We start from the raw sequence: 25,374 nt of genomic DNA on the forward strand, positions 1-25,374 counted from the left end.
GTCTCAAAGAAAAAACAGGCGTGAAGACGTGGACTCCACTAAAATCTAAAAGCTCCTCATTTCCACTGAGCCATACAAACAAAATGGAAAGCAAGTTTCAGGTCAAGGAACCAGCTTTTTATCAGGTACTACCAGGCACTTTGGAGGACAAAGAAATGGTAGAGAAGGATGAAGCTTCTTGGAACTTCCTTTGTAGTTTTGTAAGGACAATATTTAATGAAAACTAAAAATGTGAAGTATCATATTTTTAGCATAGTTATAGAAAAATTATACTCAACTATTAGGATAATATACCTTGGAAAGATGTTCTTTGAAACTTTCTAGTTTAATGTATACACAGAAAAGGCACATTTTGATGGTGTTTAACAAACTGAACACACCCGTGTTGTACACCCATGTAAACAGCACCCAGATGAAGAAACAGAAGGTGGCCAGCACCCCAGAAACCTTTCTTATGCTTCTTACCAGATTCTACCTATTGCATCTCATCCCACCAAAAAAACCTGCCCTCTTGACTTCTAATAGTATATATTAGTTTATCTGTGTTGGTACTTGATATGGTTTGGCTGTGTCCCCACCCAAATCTCTTCTTGAATTGTAGTTCCTGTAATCCCCACTTGTCATAGGAGACAGCCATTGGGAGGTAGTTGAATCATGAGGGCAGTTACCTCCATACTGTTCTCATGATAGTGAGTGAGTTCTCACTAGATCTGATGGTTTTATAAGGGGCTTTCCCCCCTGCTTCATTCTGCACTTCTCCTCGCTACCACCATGAGAAGAAGTTGTTTGCTTCCCCTTTGCCATGATTGTAAGTTTCCTGAGGCCTCCTCAGCCATGCTGAACTGTGAGTCAATTAAACTTCTTTCTTTTATGAATTACCCAGTCTTGGATATGTCTTTGTTAGCAGCATGAGAATGGACTAATACAGTACTTCATATAAATAGAATCCTACAGTATGTATACTGCGGTGCATCTGATTCCTTCCCCAAAATGATGTGTGCAAGATTTATGTGTGTTAGTCTATAGTTATAGTTCCTCCATTCTTGCTGTATGGTATTTCATTGTGTGATTATCTCACATATTCATCCATTCCCCTATTGGTTGCATCTGGATGGTGTCCAGTTTCACCCATGATATGCTGCTGTGCATGTTCTGGTGTGTATATTTTTTGTGCATATGAATGTATTTCTCTTGAATATGTACCCAGAGTGCATTTTCTGGGTCACAGGGTGTACATATATTCAACTTTAGTAAGTAATATCCAACAGCTTTCTAAAGCAGTTGTGCAAGTTTACTTTCCAGCCAGCAGTCAGCAGTGCATAGGAGTTCTGGTTACTCCGTATCTTTGCCAACACTGGGTATTTTCATCTTGAAAGTTTTTTTTTTTTTTTCTTTTTTTTTTTTTTAAGGAAAAATACTTACCAGATTATTTTTCCATCTGAGCTGGTTCCTTTCCTAATTTAAAAAAAAAACGAGGCTGGGCGTGGTGGCTCACACCTGTAATCCCAGCACTTGGGGAGGCTGAGGCAGGCGGATCACGAGGTCAAGAGATTGAGACCATCCTGGCCAACATGGTGAAACCCCATCTCTACTAAAAAAAAATACAAAAATTAGCTGGGCATGGTGGCGCACGCCTGTAGTCCCAGCTACTCGGGAGACTAAGGCAGGAGAATCGCTTGAACCCGGGAGGCAGAGGTTGCAGTGAGTCGAGATTGCACCACTGCACTCCAGCCTGGTGACAGAGCGAGACTCCATCTCAAAAAAAAAAAAAAAAAAAAAAAAAAAGTGGGGGGGAATAACCCCACCTAACGAGATACCCACTTATTGTGAGGCACTGAGAGATCCAGTGATCGAGCTTTGTACAGAACACACCAGCAGGAACAAGCTTGGTGCTTTCATTAGCTCTAGGGGGGCCTCTCTTTTTCTGGTGGAACTTCAAGGTGATACATAAGGACAAACTATAAGATCATGACCTGCGAAGACGAGATAACTATAACATAAAGTGAAGCAAATTTAATCTCATAAATAGACATGCATTTTTTTCCCCCTAAGTTTCTCAATCTACAAGTCCTCACCTGTGGCTTCCAATGTCTTTATCGCCTCGCCTCCTCCCACTCAGTCTTTACAAAGTGATTCCATTTGCTTTGTCAGGTGGTGCTTCTGCTGTTTCTTCTTGGATTGTCTAGCGTATTGAAATCTTCTTTGTCCACAGGCAAAATATTTGTTATCCACATAACAACTGCTGGACCAGTTAGGTTTGCCCAGTGGGAGGTAACTTTGTTGGTTGGCGCCATTTTTAATATTTGATGCTGTTTCTTATGTGGAATACAAACCTGATCCGATTCAGAAATAATAAAGATAAAGTACTCTCTTGACTTAAGTTCCAGCTGCCAGCCAGCACAGAGTCATGTGCTGGTGGGGTCCTGTTAATAAAATGTTGTTTACAAGTGGCTGGGCGAGGTGGCTCACACCTGTAATCCCAGCACTTTGGGAGGCCGAGGCAGGCGGATCACTTGAGGTCAGGAGTTCGAGACCAGCCTAGGCAACATGATGAAACCCCATCTCTACTAAAAATGTAAAACTTAGCCAGGCGTGGTGGCACATGCCTGTAGTTCCAGCTGCTCGGGAGGCTGCATGAGAATTGCTTGAACCTGGGAGGCAGAGGCTGTAGTAAGCCAAGATCGTTCCACTGCACTCCAGCCTGGGCGACAGAGCAAGACCCTGTCTCCAAAAAAAAAAAAAAAAACCAACACCACCACCACCAGCAAAAACCCAGAATTTTATTTAGAAGCCAACACTCAAATGAGTCAGAAAACTAAGAAGGTGCTTCAAAGGAAAAAACAATGAAGTGTTTTTGTGCATGAAAAATGATGTTAGTAGCTCCTTTAGTATTGTCATGGCTGAATAGACTATTTCTTGAGATGCACTAACTTCTGAGCATTTGTTTCACCTCTCTGGACTTAAGAGAATACCTGAAAAGGTCCAGTATCTCCTCACCTGTAAAAACTCATTGATTGAATTCCTAAAGAATCATTAATAGTGAGTTATCACACACGTGCTGTCTCTTGAAAACTATTCTGACTTGCCTTTCAGAACACCGAGTCACACCAGTCCCACTTAGGTCACCATTGGTGGGTGTTGGTCACCATTTTCTTAATGCCCATCTCAAACAGGCCACTTTTAGCACGTGGAGTGTTGTTGGGTGGCTGCAATTCTTAGAGGCTCCCATGGAGTCCCCAAAGACAGTATTTCTTCTGGCTACCTGACCGCTTCCCCAGCCCTAGTTCTGTCTTGCTGCTTAGCACCAGGATAGGACCTTTGGATCTGTGTTGCAGTGATTCACGAGGGCAGGGCTGTTGTAGCTTCCTATGTCAGTAATGTCCCTCAGTCCCACTCATGCCCTGTAACTGACCAGACTTATCTGGAAACTGACCTTTACTTCACAGGCACCTTCGTGAGTAGATACCAAGTTGTCTGTGTTAGGAGTGTCACTTTCACATGTGAATTCAATAAGTACATTGAGTGAGCGGATGTGGTGGCTTCATTCAGGACAGCCCTTGAAGGGGAGGAGGGGAGAGTGGGCATCTGACCTGAGACTCACTTTTTGTTACTAATTTCCTGAAGGAAGAGGAGGTCAGGTTAGCCCTATCCATGGGTGTCTAGACCTGTCACCTCGACTGGCAGGCAGTGCTTCTCTGGAAATGCTCCGGTTCATTTTTCTTAAGTTCCTAAGAGGTGCCTTTTTCTTCCTGCCCCTTCTTCCTGGTACAGACCACTAGCCAGACGGAGCTCGAAAACTGGATCACCGCCATCCACTCTGCCTGCGCCACTGCAGTCGCAAGACACCACCACAAGGAAGACACGCTCCGACTCTTGAAATCAGAGATCAAAAAACTGGAACAGAAGATTGACATGGATGAAAAGATGAAGAAAATGGGCGAAATGCAGCTGTCTTCAGTCACTGACTCAAAGAAAAAGAAAACAATATTAGATCAGGTAATCGTTCTTCCGTGTTTAGATCCAGACAAAATTGTTAGGTCTCTTTGTTTTTCTTTTTTTGCTGTTTTGGAATTGTGAAACATCATCAGATATCTCCTCAACAGCCTGTCATCCAGGATGCTGAGTTCTTTATTGTGACTGTCGGTGTTCTTCACTCTGTTCGTAGCTGATTGTTAACAACTAAATGTAACAATATTACATTGAATGAAAGACAGAAACCCAACAGAGGAGCCCCTGGCCCCCACCAAGGATGTGCTGTTCTAGGGGATCTGTGTAACTGGAAAGTTTGCAATTTCATTTCCCATATTATCAGACTGACCTGGAGTTCTCTTATGGTGGGGACTCATTTCTGACTCCTCAGTAAATTTTGAATTCTTAATTTGGAAAAGGTAAAGTACATTCAAAAGATATATCTGGCTGGGCGTGGTGGCTCATACCTGTAATCCTACCACTTTGGGAGGCTGAGGTGGGCATATTCGTTTGAGCCCAGGAGTTCAAGACCAGCCTGGCCAACATGGCAAAACCCCATCTCTACACAAAAAATACAAAAATTAGCCACACCTGTAGTCTCAGGAGGCCGAGATGGGAGGATCACCTGAGCCTGGGAGGTGGAGGCTGTAGTGGGCCAAGATTGTGCCATTGTACTCCAGCCTGGGTGACAGAGCAAGACTATCTCTCTATATATCTAGATATAAATACATATATATATATATATATAAAATTGCTTTATATGTACATAAGTATATTTCATGCTAAACAGAAAAGATTGAGTGAAATGAACATAGAACATTTTTGCCTGCTATTCAGCTGTCAGTAACAGCCATCTGGTAGTGTTTTGACACTTTGTCCTAATGCTTAGGAAATAATTGCATGAATAAATGATATTTAAGTATTTGAACAATTGACATGGGCCTTCCACATTTCTCTCCCTCTGGGGTTTCCCTTTGTTACCTGACATTGTGTTTTTTTAAATTGACGCAAAATTCACATAATGTAAAATCAACCATTTTAACACAAACAATTCAGTAGCATCGAGTATGTGTACAATGTGGTGCAGCCACTACCTCATCTAGCCCTGAAATGTGTTAATCTGCACCAAAAGGTAACCCCATACCTGTGAAGCAGTTGCTCGCCTCTGCCCCGTTTTGTCTTCTTGGATTTGCCTATTCTAGATGTTTCATGTGAATGGAATTCCACAGTACGTGGCCTCTTGTGTCTGGCTCCTTCCCTGAGCTTCATGTTTTGGAGGTGGATCCACGTGGTAGCATACATCAGCACTTTACTCCTGAGTGCTGGCTGAATCGTATTCTGTTGTATGTATACACCATGTTGTGTTTATTGGCCATTTGTTGATGGACATTCGAGCTGTTTCCACCTTTTGCGAACAGTGCTGCTGTGAACACGTGTGTACAGTGATACTATATTTTATCGAAGCACAAAGGGAGATTTCAACCATTCATCATTATCTGTCAGCATCACTGAGCCTTCGCTCTATGCCAGACCTTGTCCTTAGGCTTGTATTATCTTTTTCAAACATCCCAACAGCCTTATGAGGTAGGTATTATTTTGCCACTTTGAAAAATGAGGGAATGTCTCAGAGACATGCTACAGCTGGAACTTTGTATTCCAGAGCCTAGGTCTCCACCGTCTTGTGTTCCGCTTCCACCCTTTGTTCCAGGCTACCACGCTCTTCCCAAAAGCACTTGGTCAAGTGCTTCTAGCCTTTAATTCATCTCATTCTTCTTTATATGAAAACCCACCTCTTGTTAAGTCATATAGTTCTCTGGTGATGGAAATCTCTACCTTTTTACTTCTTCAGTCTTGTGTTTGTGGCCCAGAGCTTGGAGTTGACAGACCTATCATGCCCCCAGTACGAACTCCAAGATAGGAGGGAACAGAAGAACTTGTCATTTTCTATTTATGATGCTGAATTTATGGCTGTAGATCTTTGCAGAAGGAAACATAAGTAACTAAGAAACTTAGGTACCTGTTGTTTATTCCTTAGGATTATAGTGAATGCCTTTACGACATGTAGATTTGTATAGGATGAAAATATTAACATTTGTTTCCCGTGTTCTCACTTTTGCTTTTCCCGTGTTTTCACTACCGTAGATCTTTGTCTGGGAGCAAAATCTCGAGCAGTTCCAAATGGACCTCTTTCGTTTCCGCTGTTATTTAGCCAGCCTGCAGGGTGGGGAGCTGCCAAACCCCAAAAGGCTTCTTGCTTTTGCAAGTCGACCAACGAAAGTGGCCATGGGCCGCCTTGGAATCTTTTCCGTATCATCGTTTCATGCCCTGGTGAGTAGAAGCTAATGAATTTTTGAAAAACATTAAGCTTGACACTTAATCCTGAGCAGGACTTGACAAGAGTCTCCTAAGTGTTTTTCGAGCTTCCTGCTGTGTGTGGATTTCTGAAATGCCCTCCTATTGCAGTGGATGCAAAGTTCCATTTAAACCTGTCCAAAATATATTACTTAAGCATCTCTTGATGGGGGTGGCCTAAGCTGTTGTGCAAAGAAAATATGAAAGGTACCATCTTCAGCGTTGTTCACATGTAGTATTTGTTGATAGCTCTTGTCGTCTTCAGGCAGTGTCATGTTTGGAACCCAAATACCTATTTTTTATATTAACTTTGTGGTAATGGTGAGTGGAGTGCTCACTCTCATACATCAATGCATTCTCAGGCTAGGTATGATGGCTCAGCACTGCGGGAGGCCAACGCAGGCGGATCACCTGAGGTCAGGAGTTCGAGACCAGCCTGGCCAACATGGTGAAACCCCGTTTCTATTAAAAGTACAGAAATTACCTGGGTGTGTTGGCACACACCTGTAATCCCAGCTACTCGGGAGGCCGAGGCCTGAGAATTGCTTGAACCCGGGAGGAGGTTGCCGTGAGCCAAGATCGTACCACTGCACTCCAGCCTAGGTGACAGAGTGAGACTCTGTCTCAAAAAAAAAAAAAAAAAAAAATACACACACACACACACACGCATTCTCATTCTGTCTCTTTCACTCAATCACTCACATACACATAATACATACACCATATATGGAACACAGATCTCTTTGGAGATCTCCATTTCACTTTATTTTTACTGTTGTTTTGATGACCACGGATACCCGATGCATTAGAGCAAGGCGACCTCTGTGATTCGCCGGCTGAACATATGCGTTGCTTGAGGAAGGGAATTTCCATCTGACCTCTACGGCGGCAGACTGTGTAGTCGTGTTGTGTGTTTATAATCTGTAATTTCATGTACTTGCTAAATTGCGAGCAGCTTTGTGTACTTTTGGCTCCTTCTCAAAAATTGCTGTATGAGTAACATGGTTTTAGTCTATCCAAGTCGACACCCACTTAAAATGTACTGCACCTTAGCACATTTGCTAGGGAATTAAATGTTAAGTCTCAGGTTCCAGAAACAGCTTTGTAAAACCTTAGCTGTGCTGTTCTTCTCTTGCTTTGTCAGCTGTACCCTTCGATTGCATTCAGAGCTATAATTCAGTCAGAGGCGTTTGTATTCTTTATAGATAGATTAGCATCATCATTCAGATAATTAGGGGTAGATTTACATTTTTAAAGAAGTCTTAAACCAATTTCTGGAGTTATTAAAACTGGCATCCTGATTTGTTCTGCTAATTACAGCTCAGCTCTTGGTCTCCCTGGCTACCACCTCTCCATACAGCTATTAAACCCTGTTTTTTCAGTAGTGGGACAAAGTGCTGTGTTGAATAAACTTACAAAAGGTTTTCAGTTTTTGACTCCAGATCTATTTCTCGGAGACCTGGACACTCATTTTTAACTTAGCCAAATCTCAGTTCGCCTATTCTGCAAATCAAAAACAAACAAAAAAAACTAGGATAGAAATTCTATCTCCTCGTCAGAATATCATCCATTGAGGGCACATTTTTATGAAGGGAACTCGTGGTGTCATTGAGGTACCATCTGTATTAGTACTAAACCTTGAGCATCGAAGTGGCTCCCTCCTCTTACTGTACCTTCTAGATTTTGGAGAAAATAATTTTGCTTTCTCCCTAAAACTTGTATGCTTTCATTATTTTCTTCAAAGTCATTGGGCGCAACCTCCCTGAGAAAGTTACCGTTTTACTCTTCCATAATTCATCTTCGGACCCTCTAATTTCCTTCGTCTCAATGCCTGTGATGTGTGTGTATACTTTTCTTTCAAGGGGCAGGCTATTAAAATTTGGCCAGCTGGGCCGGGCGCGGTGGCTCAAGCCTGTAATCCCAGCACTCTGGGAGGCCGAGACGGGCGGATCACGAGGTCAGGAGATCGAGACCATCCTGGCTAACCCGGTGAAACCCCATCTCTACTAAAAAGTACAAAAAACTAGCCGGGCGAGGTGGCGGGCGCCTGTAGTCCCAGCTACTCGGGAGGCTGAGGCAGGAGAATGGCGCGAACCCGGGAGGTGGAGCTTGCTGTGAGCTGAGATCTGGCCACTGTACCCCAGCCTGGGCGACACAGTGAGACTCCGTCTCAAAAAAAAAAAAATAAAATTTGGCCAGCTGAAGATGGGGATGGGAGAGTTAGTTACTCTGAGGTGTTTTGGTCAGTGGTTTTAAAGAGTATTGAAGTCCATACGTTCAACTGTCTGTTCCTTTGTTGGATTTTTGCTCGCTTTGTCAGTGATACAAGTCTGGGTGTTTCAATATGTTCCTGCAACTTCTCTTTTCTGTGAGGGGTTTCATTTCAGACAGAACAAATCAGGCGAGCCTGTTGGGTGTCTGTTCCTATTTGTTGCTTTAGCTCCTGTGGAAGATCCTGGGCAGGGAATTTTACAGTCTGATTTATTAGGGACTCTTATTTTCTTTCCCTCCTCTCCTTGTCATTTGACCCCTGAGATTTTTTTTCTCCTTGGGGTTGAAACATTCTTCAATTTAGTCTTTGTCCAGATTTTTTTTTTTTCTTCTTTTCAGTAGGGGAGGAGGAAGGAGGAGGTGTGAGGGTAACAGGGCTGGGTCGGGGAGAGTGGAGCTACAATTGAAGTAGCATTCACTGAGAAAGCTTCCCGTAATGCTGCGTGATTTGCAGTAATTAACTAAAGGGCCCCCGCTGTACTCTTTGAAAGAAGGTTATCATTGTTCTTGTTTGCACAGATGAGCAGAATGATAGAGTAATCAGGTTCAGGCCACAAAGGGAGGCATTGTCTGGGCAAAGATCATTGAGAAACTCTTGAGCTCTGGTCCAGCAGTTCTTCTGCCAGCCCTTTTTCTAAATCCCTTTGCTCATTTTGAGTCATTATTGTCTTGGAGGTAGTGGTTACTTTTGCAGTTTACAAGGCTCCAAGCAATTGAGAATACTGCTTATAAGAAACTTCAGTGAAGTGTTTTGTTAAACGGGCTAAACTAACTAGTCAGCTGGTTAACTGAGAATATTTTTGGGTGTATGGATTTCTCTTTCATGCTCTCTTTGTCTGGAAATTGTAAACTGAAGAGTTACCTTTTCATTGTTGTCACCATGTTACATAGGGATATGCTTTTGCTTTGTAGTATTTATGTATTTATTTGTTCAAGCAACAAATATATGTAAGTGCCTGGCATCTGTCAGTTTTATCCTTGTGATTAGGACTATAGTGAACAGCACAGAGTTTCTGTCCTCTTGAAGCTTTTATTCTTGTGGGAGAGAAGGGTAAGAAATAAGTAAACAATTAACTAGACACGGTAAGTACAGGTATTGCTGTGTGTATGAAGAAAGCAAACGGTAATATATGTCAACATATTTATATGGCTGCCTCTGTGTATGTGTCACTATTAATGACTGGATTTGTTTGTAAAATGACTGTATGACCGTGAGGCCAAATGGACATTTTTTTCCTCTAGAATTTAAAATTTTTAACACCATTTATTCAGTGTTGACATAGTCATGTGAGCCTATGCGTGTCTGCATGTTATAATTTATTCGTTTTACAACCTTTATTTACCTTTAACCGAGAAAGTGATGAAAATAGAGAAAATTTTTGCATATCTTACGGTGTGTTTGTCTTGTGATTTTGTTCCCTGTGATATCTCCAGTGTAATCTTAGATTAAGATCTTTCTCGTGAAAATTCCCACCAGTGTCTTGGATACCACATTTTTCTATGCCCTGATCTGGGTTTTTTTGTTTCGTTTTGTTTTGTTTTTAACCTGCTAAGCTGAGAAAATGCAAAATGCAAGACCTCTCAGCTCCCTCATCTTCCTATTTTTGTTTGGGTCCAAAAACCTTCCCCCTAAATACCCTTGTAGAGAAGCTGTTTTGATTCCTGTTTTTAATGTACATAGGGGTCCCTGCCAATCCACCCATGGGGCTTCTGCGGTGTTTACATTGTCAATACTGAAGCCCCAGAGAGGCATGCCTTCCAACCAACACGCTGACTGCTGGGGAGGCCCCTCATGTTACCAACAGTGCCTCATCCCCTACATTGCTGCCAATTGGCATCTGTCACATCGGGAGCTGCCTGTGTGGGAATCTACAAGTAGGTTCCAAGACATTCACCTCTGGCAACAAAAGAGTGGGTGGAGAAGTTTCATTTCAAGTCTGACTCGCTGTTCCTCCGGCCACTCCCTTTTTTCTGAAAGGCAAGCCCGTGGGTGGCCCGTGGAGACACCTTCTGGCAGAAGTTCCCTTAAGTTCCTGGGACTTTGCTTTTGCCACCTGTAGGATAAAGTTCAAGTCTGAATGTTTTGCCTGGGAGGACTTTCTGGAGTCCTTGTGGAGATTCTACTTGAGCAGTTATCCTGGTGACAGATTGACATTTAGGGTGTTCCCTTGTGAAATGCTTCTCTGGGATCACGCCACTGGACTCCAGCCTGGGCAACAGAGCAAGACTCCATCTTAAAAAAAGAAAAAGAAAAAGAAAAAGAAATGCTTCTCTGGGTTGCTGGCACATTGTAATATCTCGACAGAGTTTAGCTTTTGTTTGACAAAAAAATACAAGTTTTCTTTCCCATTTACCTAAACATAGGACATGTAAGTGATGCAAGTCTGGTAAGGTGCCTTCGTCTTCAGTGAGCCCGGTCCCTTTTGTCTTGTTATCTGCCATCCTTGAAAAGGCTTGGGTAGGGACATCCTCGACCGCAACACACACCTTCCTTTTATCAGGAAAAAGAAAACAGATAGGATAGCGGAAAGGATAACAGAAGACCCCCTACCATTGAGCACAGTTCCTGAAAGTTGCAAATAGTTTTTTTGCTTATGTGCCATTGACCAGAACTTAAGCCCAATCCATGCCCTGCTGCAAGGAAAATAAGTCATCTTGGACTTAGTGGCTGCATGCTCACTTACATTTGAGGTATTTGAGATTTTCCTTTTTTTTTTTTTTTTTTTTTTTTTGAGACAGAGTCTCGCTCTGTCGCCCAGGCTAGAGTGCAGTGGCGTGATCTCAGCTCACTTCAACCTCCACCTCCTGGGTTCAAGCAATTCTCCTGTCTCAGCCTCCCAAGTAGCTGGGATTACAGGTGACTGTCACCACGCCCGGCTAATTTTTGTATTTTTTTAGTAAAGACAGGCTAGTCTCGAACTCCTGACCTCAGGTGATCCACCCGCCTCTGGGATTACAGGTGACTGTCACCATGCTGGCTAATTTTTGTATTTTTTTAGTAAAGATAAGGGTTTCACCATGTTGGCCAGGCTGGTCTCGAACTCCTGACCTCAGGTGATCCACCCGCCTCAGCCTCCCAAAGCGCTGGGATTACAGGCATGAGCCACCGCACCTGGCCTACTTTTGAGATTTTTCTGACTAAGATGGAATAGAGGATGGATATTGGGGGCCAACCATCAAATTGCCTGATTTTGAAACGTGATTATATCTATCCTAAGAAAACAAAATAGTAGAGATTGGTAATTTTAGATTTAACCTGGAAACCCAGGAACAAAACTCTGCTGTTTTTCCACTATTGTTGCTGATGCTTGAGCACCATTTTTCAGTAGAATGCAGAAACAGCTCTGTGGCATTTGGAGAGAAAGCCTGGCTCATTTCCCTTGCTGTTGTAGTTCACGCCTGTGACCAGAAGGACATGCCATTTTTGGAAACAGAACATATATGTTTTATTCCTATATTATGTATTTTTGCTGGTGATTTCAAACAAGGATTGAATTTGCCAACCTTTCATTTCCATTCTGAATCCATGAAGGGCTCTCAAAGTCCCAGTATGTCTGGGTCATGGATTAAATACTTTAGGCGTTGAGGTCAGGGTAGGCTGGCATGATGGAAGAGGGTTTTTTGAAGGGTGGGACTTATGGGGGCCTGAAGACATAGGTGAATGGTCCTGACGCATCTCCCTTGTGGCTGCTTGTCCTTGCCATCTTCAGGTGGCAGCACGCACTGGTGAAACTGGAGTGAGAAGACGTACTCAGGCCATGTCCAGATCCGCAAGCAAGCGAAGGAGCAGGTTTTCTTCTCTGTGGGGCCTGGATACTACCTCCAAAAAGAAGCAGGGACGTCCAAGTATCAATCAGGTAGGTTTCAGAGCAGATGAAAAGCGAGCCCACACAGATCGATTCTGTGGCCACCTCAATTTGGGATGTATGTGTTTCTTCATTGAGGCTGAGTGTTATTTAAAATCAACTAGTTGACACAAAGAAGCTAGCCGTGCTAGACACTTTTAATAGGTAATGCATACCCATAACGTTGAACTCTACCATTAGTCTGTCACCAAGCTGCAGTTTCCCACCTGCATCCTTTCCAAACCCTTGTTAATTACAGACCTACTCAAAGCGCACAATTCACCCTGAGTCTTCAGGAAAAAGCAGGCTCTGCGATGAAGCCAAGTGGGCACCTGAGTGCAGTCTTTTTTTTTTTTTTTTGAGACGGAGTTTCACTTTGTCACCAGGCTGGAGTACAGTGGCACCATCTCGGCTCACTGCAACCTCCACCTCCCTGGTTCAAGTGATTCTTCTGCCTCAGCCTCCCGAGTAGCTGGGACTATGGGCACGCACCACCACGCCCGGCTAATTTTTGTATTTTTAGTAGAGATGGAATTTCACCATATTGGCCAGGCTGGTCTTGAACTGCTGACCTCGTGATCCACCTGCCTTAGCCTCCCCAAATGCTGGGATTACAGGTGTGAGCCACTGTGCCTGGCTATGCTTTTTAAGCTGCCTCTGGCACTGCATGAAAGTCATCTTCCAGGGAAATCTGATTATTCTCTGCCCTTGACTTTTTGGGGTTGACATTAAATGGGCAGATCCTCTGCCTACTGGAACGAGGAGCCAGGAATCCGAGAGAGCTCACCCACTGCCACGGCCTCCTTCTGCTCAGGTCCAGGGGCTGGAACGGGATCTCGGTATGTCATGAGGGCGCAACATAGCCTGGTGCCGTGACGGGTGTCCGCTGACCATGTGCAGCCACCCAATTCTTCCCCATTAATTTGACTTCTTCACTCGCCAAGGCCAGTCTCCTGCTGGGGTTACTTCCGGGAAGCTCACTGTCTGTTGTTATTGTCATCCTTGTCCTTTGACTTTGAGAAATGAGTGGCTCCAGAACTGCTTGTTTAGATTTGAGGGACTAAAGGTACATGAGCATCTGTAGTCTTTCGGAAGAAGAATGTCCCGTTTGTGGTGGCTGGAAAGTCAGGCCTTCAGCATTTTGGAGGTCATGACTAAGACTGCTAGTTTGACCTATTCACCCCGTGCCCTTACGCAAAGTGAGAAGACGTCATCGACTGACTTGATAGAATGATCTCTCTTTTTTTGCTCTGACAGTTCCAGCCATTAACTTACTTAAGAAATGAATTTTAGAAAAGAGATTAGTCCTGAAAGCTGATGCACTGAGTCCCTTAGCTGACTATGATACTCACTGGCTTGTTTTGTTTTGTTTGTGACGGAGCCTCACTCTGTCGCCCAGGATGGAGTGCAGTGGTGCAATCTTGGCTCACTGCATCCTCTGCCTCCCAGTTAAAGCAGTTCTCCTGCCTCAGCCTGAGTGACTGGGATTACAGATGCTCACCACCATGCACTGCTAATAGCTAATTAGTTTTATAATTTTAGTAGAGACAGGGTTTCACTATGTTGGCCAGACTGGTCTTGAACTCCTAACGAAGTGATCTGCCTACTTCGGCCTCCCAAAGTGCTGGGATTAGAGACATGGGCCACCACGCCTGGCTGATACTCACTGTTTCAATGTGGCATTTCCCTATCCTTGATGGAACCTGCAGAGAGCAGATGAGCAAATGCTAAGCAAGCGTGAGACTGAAGCAGTTTTGCAGTTTGTCCTGTGGTCTTTGGGGAGAGTAGATCATTGAGCTTTCTTCCATGGGTTTTGCTTTTATGTAAATCTAAAGAAAAAACTGTGGAGGAAAGTCAACATTTCATCAGAAAAAATCACATAAGAGACTTGATGGTTCTCAGTTAAAACCTGCAAAAGGAGGACATGAATGATCAGCATTTCTCTCTCTTTTTTTTTTTTTTTTTGAGACAGAGTCTCACTCTGTCACCCATGCTGGAGTGCAATGGCATGATCTCAGCTCAATGCAACCTCTGCCTTCTGGGTTCAAGTGATTCTCCTGCCTCAGCCTCCTGAGTAGCTGGGATTACAGGCGCCGGCCACCACACCTGGCTAATTTTTGTGTTTTTAGTAGAGACGGGATTTCACCATGTTGGTCAGGCTGGTCTCGAACTCCTGACCCTGTGATCTACCCGCTTTGGGCTCCCAAAGTGCTGGGATTGTAGGCGTGAGCCACCACGCCCGGCCCATTTCTCTTCTTTTGGGAGGTGGTGGTGTCACTGTGTATGTATCTTCTGCCCTGAGCGTTGGCTCAGCCCACTGCTTCTGGACTTCACAGTTTGGACTTGTTTTCTAGCAAAACCCTTTGTTCATGTGCTTCTGCTTGATTGGCACCAGGTTATGCTACCGCCCATTTCTACTGAAATATATGACTGAATTTAAATGGATTCAATAGAATGTTTTCACATTTTTCTAAAATCAAAGCACAATGTAATGTCAAACAATTCTTTTAATTTTTTCTTAAAGTATGAGTTTTATTATTATTATTATTATACTTTAAGTTCTAGGGTACATGTGTACAACGTGCAGGTTTGTTACATATGTATACTTGTGCCATGTTGGTGTGCTGCACCCATCAACTCAGCACCCATCAACTCGTCGTTTACATCAGGTGTAACTCCCAATGCAATCCCTCCCCCCTCCCCCCTCCCCCCAAAGTATGAGTTTTTGAGAACCTTTTGCTTAGCCATAAACATTCCAGTAGAAATCTACTCATTAATTCTGTAATTTGAAATGGACAAAAATTATGTTTTTTTGGTTTTTTGTTTTTTTGGCTAGGCGTGGTGGCTCATGCCTGTAATCCTAGCACTTTAGGAAGCAAAGGTGGGAGGATTCTTGGAGGCCAGGAGTTTGAGACCAGCTTGGGCAACAGAGCAACACCCAATCTCTACCAAAAAAAAGTTTAAAACATTGTACTTTTTGTATGTTTTGTTTGCATGGAGGAAAGGCTTTTTCTTAATTGTGTACATTATCCTGATACTACATGCTATTCTGATTTTCATGATATCTTTAAGTTAGCAGGATTGATTACATTTCAAAGAAGAGACAATTTTCTATTTTTTAAATTAAAAAAACCCTATGTTGCCATGTTGAGGTAAAAAACTATAATATTCTCATGCTCTACTTAAGAAAGTATTACAAAGCAAACATTTTTATTTATAAGTATCTGGTCAGGTATATGAGGCTATAAGAGAAATGCTTCATTGTGGGTTTATCTAGCTCATTGCTTTTGCTAGTTTCTTTTATTTATATTTATATTTTTCTCTTTTTTTTTTTTTTTTTGAGACAAGGTCTCAGTCTGTTGCCCAGGCTGGAGTACAGTGGTGTGTGGTCTCAGCTCGCTGCAACCTTGACCTCCAGGGCTCAAGTGATCCTCCCACTTCAGCTTCCCAAGTAGCTGGGACTCCAGGAACATGCCAGTATACATGGCTAATTTTCAAGTTTTTTGTAGAGACAGGGTCTCACTCTGTTGAGCAAACTGGTCTAGAACTCCTGGGCTCAAGCAATCCTGCTGCCTCAGCCTCCCAAAGTACCAGGATTACAGATATGAGCCACCATGCCTAGCCTATTGTCTTTCTTTCTTTACTTTTTTTGAGATAAGGTCTCCCTCCGTTGCCCAGATTGTAGTGCAGTGATGTGATCTTGTTATCCTCTCGCCTTAGCCTCTGGAGTAGCTGGGACTACAGGTGCGCACCACCATGCCTGGCTAATTTAATGTAATTCTTTTTTTTGTAGAGATGAGGTCTCACTATATTGCCCAGGCTGGTCTCAAACTCCTAGGCTCAAGCAGTCCTCCTGCCTCAGCTTCCCAAAGTGCTAGGGATTATGGGCATGAGCCACCATGCCCAGCCTATTTTCTTTAAGTAGAGATGTATTATCCAGATTTGAGAGCAAACTTTTTTTTCCCCCCAACTGTCAAAGACATAGGGAAGTGATGTAGATAGAGGGATGTGTTTTTCCAGGTCTGCTCCCATAAATTATTGTACCTGCTTTGGGATTTGATGTAGGAGTATCCGAACACGTGTGAAAGGTTTTGTCATAGCCATGCCCATTTCCTTCCCCCTTCCTAGGTTTCGTATGCCCTGTTGCCCAGATTCCTTTTTAAGATGGTACTTTTGTATACGCAGGTGTTTGGAGAGGGAACCGAAGCTGTAAAGAAGTCTTTAGAGGGAATATTTGATGACATTGTTCCAGATGGCAAGGTAAAAATAAACATGTGTTTTCTTTTCTGAAAGTGCCGCAAGTGCATCAACATATACATGGTGCCGTGTTGTCTTCAGCTACTAAAATTAAGTAAACTCAATATTAAAAACTGAAATGATCAGTTTTTCAAAGTTCTGTAATAAGTCAACAAGAGATGGAAAATCATTTTATATTTAAAACGGAGTGGTAGCGAGAAGATTCTCCTGCTGACATCACATTTCCCATACTCACCATTCGATGTGTGAGTTTCTCACTAGAATGTAAGAGGAAATTTGGGTTCTGAATAGCTGAATATTTTATGCCATTGCCAATTTCTTTCTGTGCACAACTTCTCTTCTGAAGAGGTGTGTTCCTACTGCCCTCCCTCTGCCCACACATGCTGTTTTCCTCCCATTAGTTTCAAAGAACTCTTCCGATAGCGTGCTCTTTTAAAAAAGAAAAACAACAAAAACGCATTTGCCTCCCAAGTCAAGTATTCAGTTAAATATTCGGCCGGGCAGGGTGGCTCACGCCTGTAATCCCAGCACTTTGGGAGGCCGAGGTGGGCGGATCACGAGGTCAGGAGATCAAGACCATCCTGGCTAAGATGGTGAAACCCCATCTCTACTAAAAATACAGAAAAAAATTAGCCGGGCGTGGTGGCGGGTACCTGTAGTCCCAGCTACTCGGGAGGCTGAGGCAGCAGAATGGCGTGAACCCAGGAGGCAGAGCTTGCAGTGAGCGGAGATGGAGCCACTGCACTCCAGCCTGCGACAGAGCGAGACTCTCTCAAAAAAAAAAAAAAAAAAAAAAAGAAAAGAAAAGAAAAAAAGATTCACAGACTTGGTTCAGCCTTGTGCTTGGATTTAACAGGGGCTTTCAAACAGCTCTGATTGAAAGCCCATAAAAATACTGATTTTTTTTTTTTTATTGGCCACTTTTTTCAGCCTCTAAATAAATAGATGTCTCTCGTTTTCAAGACCCTAGTAGTGATACTGGGAGCCTGTTTGTGTGGGGGATGGGGGTGGTCTGATGTTGATAATGTGACCTTGGTGTGATCCTCTGGTTCTCAGGCTCAGAATCAATATGACAGAACTCAGCCCTCAGTTGCCATGTAACCAAGTAGCGTCAGTCATCAGTGGCTCAGCCTCATGTTGTAGATGGAACTGAGTTTCCGAATCCAGAGTGCCATGACGAGTTCTGCTATTGGAGGGGGAAGAGAGAAGAGTGGTCATGGGAAGGCCTTTTCTTTCCTTCATACCCAAACTGCTAATGAATGATGCTATCCTGGATATAAAGGCCACTGTCTTTGGAAATACTCATCCATGGCCACTGTCTGAGCATCTGTCTCTGATGAAATTTGAAGAAACTCAGTTTTTGGGCCTATGTGCAATGCAAGCATAGTTCTTGATGTTAACTTGGTCATTTCTGAGGTTGGCCAGTTCATCCTGCATACCATTATTAGTCCACATTTAGTACTGAGATATCTTCTCTAGACCACAGAACTTGAAAACTGCAAAAGTTTGTCCATTGGATTTCTATGTAGCATTTTTGTTTTTCCATTTTTCCAAGATACCTCTTTCTCCCACATCCTGGCTAGAATGCCTTGTTCTCAGAGTGTTTAGATGCAAAACTTGGGTTGATTCAGTGCTAAGGGGCGTTTATTTAATGTGGCACGCTGAAACAGAGTCAGAAGATTCCAATTATAGTTAATGGAATTTGGGTATGTTGATTGCTTTTTGACGGTTCCTTCCCTGGAGTCCAGCTTATCTGCTAAAGCAACTCTGTTCAAAGTCAAGGCTGAAATTACCCTCCGCAGTTGGGTTTAGTTTAGTGGCTTTTATTAAAACATTTTCCCCATTCTTGGATCCCATTCTTCTTATGAAGGGAGGTTGTATTACCATCTCTCAGCTTTCATTGGGAAATTTGTTTCTTCTTGTAATTTGCTGATACCAGCCTTGTTCTTACTGATCAGTAGGTACATATTTACCAACTAGTGGCCTGCTTATAAATCAATAATGAAGTCCTATTACTTAGCATATATTGAACATCAATATTATGTTTACATTGCTGAAATCTAACATCATTCTTTCCTTGCTTACTTGTTGTGGGGGGTGGGTGATGGGCTCCTAACATTGTATCAATCTAAGCAACATAACATTTTGTCAATCTAAGCAACATCCTCTGCTTCATCTGCTTAGCTTGCTTAGGTTTAACCCAGCTGCTGAAGGAGGACTTCCGACCCTTCTCCCACATTCACAAATTTCCTTCCACTCCCTGGTCCTCAGGCACAGTGATGGGGGGATATAGTGATGGCAGCAAAGGAGGCTTGCTTTTGCTACATTGTGCCATGAGGTTATCCATCAAGTTCTTTGACCTCCATCTGGAAAATGGAGCTGTCTCTGTCCCCGGGGTCGTGCTGAAGGTCCAAGGAGAGCACAAAAATGATGCTCTCTATAAATATAAATATGTAGTGCTAACACATTATCTTTTTGGAAAAAATTATTGGGGCATCATCATTGCTTTGAACTGTAAAGTTCACATAGCAGATATGCTTGCTGTAGGAATTCCCTGCTTGAAACTTGAAATGAGTTTGTGGAAGAAATAAGAACCATGAAGCTGAGCTGAATGGGTGACCCCTTTCTTTCTTTCTTCCAAAGTTTGATGCCCACTCATTCATGCCGTGATCACCTCTGGATGCTGTGGGCCAGGTGTGAAGCCTGCCTCACAGCTGAAGTTTGAAATCTCCCCATTGCACCATAAATCTGCTTTCTCAGTAGTTTCTCTCTCTCCGAGGGTTCCCCTGCCTCCCACCACTGCCTCTGCTTCTGCCCTGGGCCATTTTCATAGGAATCGGTGATTCCTGTGTGCAGTCTGGGGATCTAGGGTTGTCAGAGCTCCACTGCTGGTGCCCTGCTAACTTTATTTCTTGTTATAGAGGGAGAAAGAAGTGGTCTTACCTAACGTTCACCAGCACAACCCTGACTGCGACATTTGGGTCCACGAGTATTTCACTCCATCCTGGTTCTGTCTGCCCAATAATCAGCCTGCCCTGACGGTCGTCCGGCCGGGGGACACTGCACGGGACACCCTGGAGCTGATTTGCAAGGTATGGAGCTGCTTTGGGTTGTTTCTCCAAGAACAGAATGGGGTGTAGGAATCTTCTAAGGCACACATGGAAACCTAGAGTCATGTGGGAGAGGAAGGTGCTTAAAACACACCTCTCTTTCATTTCGAGCAGCATTGCATTCCTTTGTGATAATACTCATAATTATATTAGTGAATGCTTCACCTTTGGAAGGAGAGGAACTCTTCTAAGTGGCATCTTTCAACATGTGTGTTTGATAGATTTCTAATGCACGTATCACATGCTCATTGCAAACCTTTTAGAAAATCTAGGTGAAGAACACAACAGAAAATTAAGGCCACTCTTATGCACAAAATCCAAAAATAACCGTTGTAAACGTTTAGACGTTTGACCATTCATTCTTTTTCCCACACACATACATGTACATGTGTTCAGTGGCATCATATTGTGGGTACCATTTTGTCACCTGCTCTTTAATCAGTAACCGATCCACTGTGGGCATCTTGAGAATTTGGGAAAATGGAAGGAAATATAAGTTTGACCTCCATTGGTGGGAAATTCCTCTTTTGTGAACACAGAATTAGCCTTTTTAGAAACAGGACAAATGATTGAGCTCCTTTTCTCTACTTTCACCTTAAACCATGGAAGAAATGCCTTGATCTTTTTCAAAGTGAACCTGGTTTCATTTTTTCCCCCTGACGGGCAGCCAGGTGAATGGCCTTAAGTTAGGGGAGAGAGAAGAAAGAAGAACTTTACTTGCATGCTTGTGTTTATTTTTACATAACGAATAGCATTAATAGTTCTATGTAGTAGTCATATCAGGTCTGAGCCCGAGAAAGAGCTGAGACTTTGCCATTGTACCCATGGAGGAAGTGAAGCTCAGAGGGCCTTAGCTGCTTGCCTGAGCTCACGTCACAGTCAGTTGCAAAGGAGACACTGAACCCACATCTGGCTTCTCTACAGCTGGGTGCATCCTGCAGTCCGCAAGAACTCTCAGAACCTGGGTTTAGTCTTCAGGAAGGACAATCAGTAAGGCTCAGAAGAATCTAGAATATATTCTTAGGGGAGTGAATTGATCTTCTTTGGGGCTGCTAAAAGAAAAAAAAATGAAAAGCTTTTCTATCACAATTTTATCCTAGAAGAGTTGGATGGATAAAATGACGTTTTAAAGATCTCATCATTCAACACAATGTTTGTAAATACTGAATGACTTTCACTATCTCCACAAGTACCTCAGTTTTGTAGTTCTACAATCAGCAATTTTTGTATTTTAAAAAAAGCAAATCACAGGCGGCTTTTTAAAGAAGAAACATGGCTCTTCATATGAATCAGGGAAATGGAGCAGTCCAGCTCAAATTAGCCTCTTAAAATGTCTTATGGATGTGGAGGATAAACAGAAGAATCACTTGTTTTGGGCAATAACCAAAGGCAGCCCTGACATGGATGTTAAAAATAAATGATAGCACCTCTCTATGTGCTTTGAATCCTTCATGTACGAGGGTTCTAGCTTTTGGAGATAATGGTATCTCTGTTCACAATTTTTTTCATGTTAATTACTTAACAAAATTGGTCTGTAGAGGATTTCTGCATTCCTTTATTTATAGATTAGCACAATTCTTTAGAGACCCATTAACATTCTGCAGAGCTGAAGAGTTATTGTCAGATCCGCAGATGAAGGTGTTAAAAGTAGGACTTTCTGGCCTTTTTGTGTAAGCCCAACTCTGGAAGGTGTTTCCAGAGGAATAATATGGCTTTGGAGCCTCCTGCGCACACTGGCTTTCAACTCAATCGGGAATCGAAGGTTAAGCCAAAGTTTTCCAATTACCATTGGTTGGTGGAAGATTGATCAATGAGTGAAGCAATGAATGATTGGCTCAATTTACATATATTTCAAGCTTTTGCTTTGGAAGAAACTAGGGGAATGAAGAATAATATTGTCATTGCCAGTTAGAGACCATATCTAGATAATGTAGTGGACTGATCCTCTTTAAAGTGTTTATTTCTGTCACTTGAAGGGCTTCTGATGGCATCATTAAGGTACAAAATCCCTTTCTCCGACAGTAAAAGTCCTGCCCAATTTTCCCTGGGCCCAGTTCTTTTTCCCAAGACACAGAAATAAAAACAAAGACAACGTGGTATGGAACAAGCTTTATATCTCATGAGTTTATGCCGGGCACGATGGCTCACGCCTGTAATCCCAGCACTTTGGGAGGCTGAGGAGGGAAGATCTCTTGAGTCCAGGAGTTCGAAAGCAGCCTGGCCAACATGGCAAAACCCCATCTGTACTAGAAATATACACACAGAAAAAATCTCCTGAGTTTAAAAATGGAAGACTTGTGTGTGCATTTCAGAATTTGATGGTCTTTGGGAAAACACCCCTGTAAGAAAAGTGATACAGTATGCTCAGGGCCAGGTGCCTTCTAAAGCTTACTTCTTCCTTGGAAAACACCTTATTGTAATTAGTGGATCTGATTTTATTCTTAAGAGGGAAGGAGATAATGGGGAAAACAGTGCCCCATGTTATTAATAATCTAGTATCATGGTGAATATTCCCCCCCACCATTGAAAACAAAGATGATTGTAAAAATGCCTGTCTTTTGTTTCATTATTGTTATTCTCAATGTCTGGTGATAGATGCTTTCTCTAATATTTAATAATCAATCTGTTTCTTCTGTCTCTTGCATTCAGCTCATTCTCTTTCCTATTCTATTTGATCCACATCATTTCACATCAGTTTGCCATCTGCCATCTGAGCACCAGTCAAGTTCTGGTATAGTAAAAGTTTCAAGATCTTCATTTCATATACAATTCATGTCAGAGATGTTACTGGAATGATTGTTGCTAAGTATAGCAGGTAACCATGTTGGCCTATAGGTTTGGGATATATTCTGATCGTTACAAGTACAAATATAATTGCAACATATTTTCATTCATTTATACCTACTGATATTATTCACTTATGACCATGTGTCAGTTTTATTTCATGCTTTTACTACGTCAGCTATGGCTTTGGATAGCTATAACCATTGGCGTTTAAAGAAACAAAAAGTTACTTTGAAGGGGAGGGAAAATATCTCTAGAAATTCTACGATAGCACTTTGTGTGTGTGTATGTGGATACATATTTCTGTATGCAGTGACTACATGTTTGTATTTCTGTATGCAGTAATTGCATGTTTATATGTCTTCTAGAAGTTTGACTGAAATGGAAGAATATGAAGAGAAATAGAAGAGCAAAACATAATGGATTAGGAGAGCTAAGGCAGTAAACTCTGAGACATGTTATCTATTTTAATTGGTGCAAACTATTTACTGAAAATATCTACATTGTGTTTTGCTGTTTCATCCTTTGAAATAGTCATAGTAAGATGCGAATTTTAAAAACTATGCCAACTAAACTAAAAACATTGTACCATAATACTTATGGTATAATTTGTGGCTGCATTGCCTCAAAATGAATCAAATGCTAGTAACTTAAGTACATGTACATTGGAAAACAAATTTATACCATTTAAATTTTTTCCTAAGTGAATTTTCCTTGACTGCTTTACAAGTCTGAATTTTCTTTTGAATTTTCACTTGAATGTTTTATGTCTAAAGCAAGGCCACACGTTTAGAATTACTATGTTTAAATATCCATTAACATTTGAAATTCTTTTGCACAAAGACATATTCTGAACATGGTTAGTTGTTTGACTTGCTTTGATATTGACTAACAGGTATCTGAGGAACATAAAATTGTTCTTGATTGTTCTGATGATCTGATTTAATTAATTCATTAAGATTTTCTTTTTATGTTAAACCAGCCATGATTAACAAGGGCTTATAACTCGGAAGCTTTTACCAAAATAATAAGACACACTGGTATATATTTTGATCCACTGTCCTGTTTTGAGAGTAACTATTTACTGACCAAAATTAGGGCTCTTAAGTTACAAGTAAGACCATTATAATTTTTATGTTTGCTGCTTGTGCTGATTTTTTTTTTAAGTTATCAAGATATTATTGTAACTTAAACAAGTTTGAAAAATATGATGGTTGGTGGCAAGAATCTTTTTTTCCTTTTACTTATTTACTTATTTTTTTGAGACAGGGTCTCACTCTGTCCCCCAGCTGAAGTACAGTGGTGCAGTCATAGCTCACTGCAGCCTTCACCTCCCAGGCTCAAGCAATCCTCCCACCTCAACTTGCCGAATAGCTGGGACTGCAGGCTCACCCCCACCATGCCTGGCTAATTTTTGTATTTTTGATACAGACAGGGTTTCACCGTGTTACCCAGGCTGGTCTCAAACACCTGGGCTCAAGCAACTCGCCCACCTTGGCCTCCCAAAGTGATGGGATTACAGGCATGAGCCACCACACCCAGCCAAGAATCGTTCTTATTACCATTGCTATAGTTATCATTCTTTAGTTCTCCGCAGTGCTTTACACAATTTAAGTGAGGTGCCTTCATATTCTCTGCATGTATGTAGAAATGGTTTCAGCACTGTAGCATTTAGGGGATGATGGAGTTCTCCATAGTCCACACCAGGACCACCTTAGGCTCTCTGTGCCTGACAGTGGGCTGTCTCTCACACTGAAGTTTCAGAAGCCAGAATCTTCTTAGGTGAGGTTGCTGTTTTGGCCTGATTTCTGGAAGACAGTCTGTTTCCGTGGCAGTCTCATTAAGGAGTGCCCACAAAGTGTTTATTAATGATGATGATAAGGTTTCCAAGTGGATTTGTTCCTGTTACTAAGAACCCATGAAATTTCATTTCTTTCCCTTCCGCCTCAGTCGGAAACAGATGGTGAACCAAAATTTTTGCTTCTAATTAAAGATTTCAGTGAGGACCCAGGTAGGTGGGAAGCATTTGCAGCTTCAGTCTGTCTTAGGAAAACTTTTCTTGCTCAACACATCACCCTAAATATTAGTATTTTGTTGTTGTTTATTTATCTTGATTCTCCAGCAGTAGGTAGCACACTTAAAAAGCCCCTGTTTTATGTTTACCTGGGCTTTCACCTCCACCCTTATTATCTTTGACATCAACAATCATGGATCTGTTGGACATTGAGCATCCGGTCTCAAATATAGACAGTGAAAGGACAAAAGCCAGGTGCACTGGGACGTGTTCGGTGAATGGCATCTGTGTCCGGCACAGCAGGCTGCAAACTATCATATTACTCAGGAGAGGAGAAAGGTTGGGGTTCCCAAGAATCACTGATAGAAAACTTTATCCTTCTGCTGTGTGTTCAGAGTGAACTCATTTCCACTTTCTGGAAATGTGCTTTTGCAAGAATGCAGGTTGCCTGTCCTGCATGTACGTGTTTATTTAAAATGCTAAACCACTGTTGCCTCACCTCCCCCATCTACATGGCTTGTACTTGCAGCTGCAGACAGTCCTGAAGACGGCATTTATGTTTTGTTAGTTCCTGTATTCTCACTACTGCACAAGGTGTCTGGCGTATCTAAGAGTTCGTTTTATATATATATATATATTACTGGAATAGTTATTGGAATGCTGTTAGACTTTAAAAGTATTATTTTGAGGGTGGGTTAAGTAGAAAGAGTACTGAACCAGTTAACAATTAATTTTGTTTATTTTGAAATAATTCTTACCTGTAGAGCTTTGA

The 25,374-nt window shown here is 42.2% G+C and overlaps 1 protein-coding gene across 3 annotated transcripts in view; it reads left to right on the forward strand.

Moving 5' to 3' along the window:
• The window catches only part of TIAM1 (TIAM Rac1 associated GEF 1), a 227,085-nt gene that overhangs the window by 115,413 nt on the left and 86,298 nt on the right, over window positions 1-25,374 (forward strand). For all 3 annotated transcript variants that reach the window (XM_015132943.3, XM_077994821.1, NM_001260772.1), the window contains 5 exon segments: window positions 3,772-3,996; window positions 6,112-6,297; window positions 12,303-12,449; window positions 16,623-16,697; window positions 19,616-19,786. In XM_015132943.3, the coding sequence (XP_014988429.3) occupies window positions 3,772-3,996; window positions 6,112-6,297; window positions 12,303-12,449; window positions 16,623-16,697; window positions 19,616-19,786 (804 nt within the window).

The sequence above is a fragment of the Macaca mulatta genome, chromosome 3 (assembly GCF_049350105.2).
Source record: "Macaca mulatta isolate MMU2019108-1 chromosome 3, T2T-MMU8v2.0, whole genome shotgun sequence".
Lineage (NCBI taxonomy): Eukaryota > Metazoa > Chordata > Mammalia > Primates > Cercopithecidae > Macaca > Macaca mulatta.